This window comes from Colobus angolensis, unplaced genomic scaffold (assembly GCF_000951035.1).
Source record: "Colobus angolensis palliatus isolate OR3802 unplaced genomic scaffold, Cang.pa_1.0 Scaffold90, whole genome shotgun sequence".
In the NCBI taxonomy this organism is placed as follows: domain Eukaryota; kingdom Metazoa; phylum Chordata; class Mammalia; order Primates; family Cercopithecidae; genus Colobus; species Colobus angolensis.
Window position 1 is genome coordinate 9,067,661 of NW_012122932.1, and position 4,938 is coordinate 9,072,598.

Genomic DNA, 4,938 nt, shown 5'->3' on the forward strand with positions numbered 1-4,938 from the left:
AAAAAAAAAAAAAAAAAAAAAAAAGGCAGGGGATTGGGTGGGGAGAGAAAGGAGGAGGAAGAAGGAGGCAGTCTGTGATAGCTGAAGAACATTTCTCTGCTCTGCAAGTGGGCTGAGGGTTTGAAACGAGGGATCTTTTGGGCAAATTCAAGCCCCGACCCACTCCATGCCTCACCCTTAGGTCACCTTCGTAGAAGAAGCCATGTTGAACTACCATGTTCTCAACGACCCCACTGTCCCAGGTGCAGGGAGCTGACTCAGCACGGAGCAGGGCCCAGACCAACAAGCAGCCTGGCCCTGGCCCGACGTCTGCTGCAGAGAGGCACTGCCGAAGTCTCCTTTCCTGTCTGCGCTAGTTTCTTCATCTTGACAGTAACACAGACCCTCTGGAAGGGTCTTTCCAACTGTGAATCCTACGGTAAGATGTTTTCAAAGTTGCCCCAGAGGTGGCTCTCCTATGAGAAATGTAATCCTTATGTGCTGAGCAGGCACATTTTCCATCAGGACAGCCCAGACAGGCTGATATTACAACAGACATGGAGACTAAAGTTCCCTGGCACCCAAAGCTGAGGAGGGCAGAGCCACCTTTTGGACCCTTGAGGGTCTGGGACACCAAAGCCATGTTTTCAGCCTCTGCATTTTACTCCCTTTCCAGACTTTTTTCTTCATCCCCTCCCTGAGTTGAGGTCCTGACAAGAGGAAGAAGCTGTATGGGAGTTGGGGACAAGTTGAGGGTCGTCCATGCCCCCAACACACACCCCGCCTCTGTCCCCAGCCTCTTCCCATCTCTGATTCCAGTCCAAAGGCAGCTCTGGCCCACTCAGCCCCACCCAGGCGCCTCTGGGGGGAAAACAAATAACAATAAAATGGTAATAACTCTGGCTAAGCAAGAGCATGGGCAACAGCTTTAGCCAATTAACATTCCTTCAGGGTTTGAGGCAGCCCCATTCAGCAGCACCTCATAAATGTCAGGAGGGACTTGGAGGCGACTGGGGTTTCTCTGTGGCCTGGCTAAGGCCAGCTCCCTGAGCTGGAGTTGTCCAAGTGGCTTCTCCAGGAAGACAGGGGTACACACAGCCATCCAGGGGCTGGAAGGAAGCCAGAGTGAACGCTCTTACCGGGAGCCCTAGTCAGCATCACATGGGTGGGGGACAGATTTATGGTGCTAACCAGAGGCCCAAGAACCTTCCTGATCCCAGCCTGGGGTGTGGTGGGCCTTTCTGCACCGGGAAGCAGCGGCAAGGCATGGTCAACCCCTCCCTGCTCTGACAAGAGATTAGAAAGCCTCAACCAATCTCCTCTGTTTGCCCAACTGCACTGTGGTGGTTAATTTATGTCAGCTCAAGTAGGCCACAGGGGCCCAGATATTTGGCTCACCACGATTTCTGGGTGTGTCCATGAGGGTGTTTCTGGATGAGATTAGCATTTGAATCAGTAGATTAAGTAAAGCAGACTAGCCTCCCCATGTGGGAGGACCTCTTCTGATCCACTGAAGTCCCAAATAGAACAAAAGGCTGAATAAGAAAAAATTTTCTCTCTTTCTGCTGGGACATTGGTTTTCTCCTACCTTCAGACTCAGGCTGGGACTGGAACTTACACAACTCATTGGCTCTCCTGGGTCTCAGGCCTTCAGACTCAGACTGGGCTCCCCTGGGTCTCCAGCTTGCAGCAGATCTGAAGACTGGTCGGCCTCCAAAAGTACGTGAGCCAATTTCTTATAGCAAATCTCTTTATATGTCTATTTTCTATATCCATACCTATATCTTCTTCCCTTTACTCTGAATGCCCAGTCCATATACCTTAGCTTGTGGAAGGGATCTCTCCAGTTCCTACTTCTTCTTCCCTCTAAGCTCAGATTCCCTGATGGCCCAAGCACAGCCTGGATCCCTCTGATTCCCTCTCATTCCTCTCCATATTTTTCTTTCATAGCACATCTTAGATTGCATGTCGGTTACTTTCTGTCTCCCCCGGGAGACTGTATGTCCAAGGCAGGGGCAGGGTCTGGTATACACACTGTTGAGAGTCCACCATAGTGTCTTGAGAATGGGTGAATAAACAAGTGGACAATGCCCACTTCTGCCTGAAGGCTCCCAGATGCCCAGTGGGATGGAGGGTTTCCTGGAGTCCCTGTGTGGTCCCTTTAGGGCAGCCCTTCTTAAAAACCAGAGGATCCCAAACCTGCCAGTGTCACAGAATCTCCTGGGCTGCTTGTGAAAATGCAGGTTCCTGGCTCCACAGCCAGAGATCCCGATGGCTGGGAAGATGCATTTTGGCAAGCAACTTGCAAGATTCCCATGCAGAAGAAAAGCAGTGGCCCCTGGAGGGTGAACCTGGAATCTTCTCTGGGTCCTCCCACCTCTGCCATAGTACCCTGTCTGGTAGAGGCTCCCTGGAAGATGCATCTCTCCCGGAGAAAGGAGTGGAAAGGATGGGACTGGAAGTCACTAGGGTCTGACATCCAGCTTGAGCTCTGTCCCCTAAGGAGCGGTATGACCCTTGGCAAATTGCTTCCCCTTTTATTCATAAAATGGGGGGTATAATACATATTCCAAGGGCTGTAGCAGGAATAACTGGAATTTTATGGAGGGCTATAGAGTCATACATAGTGTACTATCACTGTGTTCACCGTTATTGTCACTATCGTAGTGATTGGCAGTTTTGGACAGAATCAAAGAGGGCTTTGAATGCCAGAATGAAGGATGTACATTTAGATTTAATGTCACATACGTGTGTTTATTCAATCATTGATTCAACCAATGTTTATTGAGTTACTACCATGTTCCAGTCCCAGGTTCAGGCCCTGGGGATAGAGACACCGCACCTGGCCTGAGAAGTCTCCCCTGCCCAGGGGCCACAGTGATCACAGGGCAGGCAGCTCATGTGGGTGAGCGTCTAGGTGGGGCCTGCAGTGAACCAGGGCCAGAGTCCCCATCTGCAGAGGGCAATTGCCTCTCAGCCCCATGCCAAAGAAGTCAGGCCAAGTGGGTTGGAGCTTCTGATTCTACAAAAGCAGCTCAGAATTTGTATATGGCTGTTTTGATTTTTAAATGTTGGCCTCTAAGGCCGGTTGCAGTAGCTCACGCCTATAATCCCAACACTTTGGGAGGCCGAGGCAGATGGATCACTTGAGGTCAGGAGTTCAAGACCAGCCTGGCCAACATGTGAAACCCCAACTCTACTAAAATACAAAAATTAGCCGGGGATGGTGGCGGGTGCCTGTATTCCCAGCTACTCGGGAGGCTGAGGCAGGAGAATCGCTTGAACCCGGGAGGCGGAGGTTGCAGTGAGCCAAGATCGCGCCACTGCACTACGGCCTGGGCAACAGAGCGAGGCTCCGTCTCAAAAAAAAAAAAAAAAAAAAAAACATGGGTGCAGGGCCACAACCTAAGCACAACAGGGGAGGCATCTCTGTGAGACGGTAGGCATGGTCTTTCTTTGCTTTGCTTTTCATTCTTCATGCAAGGGTTATGACTTTTATACTGTTGCACAACAAATAAAAGGGATTCGTATTTCACAATTTTCAAGAATCTTTTAACCATTCTAGCCTGGGTCTGACAATTGTGGTTTCCCCCTCTGGAATGATACATGAAGACACTCAGGAAAGAGCACTGAAGTGAAGAGGAGTCCTCAGCTATGACTGTGGGTACACCTACACACTCCTGGGTAGAGTACAGAAGACAAGCCATTCCCAAGGCTGTGGGAGACAAAAATCAGTGGGGATGGTGGAACAAAATGCTAGTGTTTATCTCCATCATCCAAGATCTATTCTCTCCTTCTACCTTAGCAACAGAACAAAATTGTCAATGTTCCCAGTTGAAAAACTGAATTTCCCAGTCATCTTTGTGCATAGAGGAGACCAACAAGATCGAAGCAAAAGTCATCAGTTAGGACTTTCAGGGAAGTACCTGAAAGACAACTGACTAGGAGGGCGAGAGACAGATTGATGCTGCTTTTTTTTGCTTTTCTCCTCCTTCTTTACATAATACTAGAACTCAGATGCAATGGCTGGAGCTCCAACAGCTACATTGGACCATGAAGTGACCTCAAGAATAGAAGCCATGTACTAAAGATGGCAGAGCAGAAGGAGCCTAGGCTCTGGATGATATCATGGAGCAGCCATCCCCGTCATAGACTGTCTAGCTGTAGGTTCTCAGGATAGGAGAAATTTGAAACTCAAATTTGTTGGAACAACATTAGTCAGATTTGTGTGACTGCATGCTCAACACAATTTGTCACAGGCACAGGATTGATGGAGGAAAGGGTTTGGCACAGTATCAACACATAGTGAGTAAATGCATGGATGAAATAATTAACTACTGGCCTGGCGCAGTGACTCATGCCTGTAACCCCAGCACTTTGGGAGGCCAAGGTGGGTGGATCACTCAAGGTCAAGAGTTCGAGACCAGCCTGGCCAACATGGTGAAACCCCATCACTTCTAACAATACAAAAATCAGCCAGGTGTGGTGGCGCCTGCCTATAATCCCAGCTACTCAGAAGGCTGAGGCACGAGAATCACTTGAACCTGGGAGGAGGAGGTTGTAGTGAGCCGAGATCACACCACTGCACTCCAGCCCGGGTGACAGAGTGAGACTCTGTCTCACACACACACACACACACAAAAGAAAGAAAGAAAGAAAAAGAAAAGAAATAATTAACTATTGAGTAAGCTCAGGAAGGAAGGGTAGAAGGGAGGGAGGAAGAAGGAAGGGAAAGAAAAAGAGGAAGAGAGGCTAGGCATGGTGGCTTACACCTGTAATCCCAGCACTTTGGGATGCCAAGGCAGGTGGATCACTTGAGAGACCAGGAGTTCAAGACCAGTCTAGCCAATATAGCAAAACTTCATCTCTACTAAAAATACAAAAATTAGCCAGGCATGATGGTGCATGCCTGCAATCCCAGCTACTTGGGAGGCTGAGGCAGGTGGATCACCTGAGGTC

At 49.3% G+C, this 4,938-nt stretch overlaps 1 protein-coding gene across 1 annotated transcript in view; it reads left to right on the forward strand.

The window, feature by feature from the left end:
* The window catches only part of LOC105504287, a 161,455-nt gene that overhangs the window by 142,214 nt on the left and 14,303 nt on the right, over positions 1-4,938 (forward strand). Inside the window, 1 exon segment of the mRNA XM_011931679.1 lies at positions 243-418. Coding sequence (XP_011787069.1) covers positions 243-418 — 176 coding nt within the window.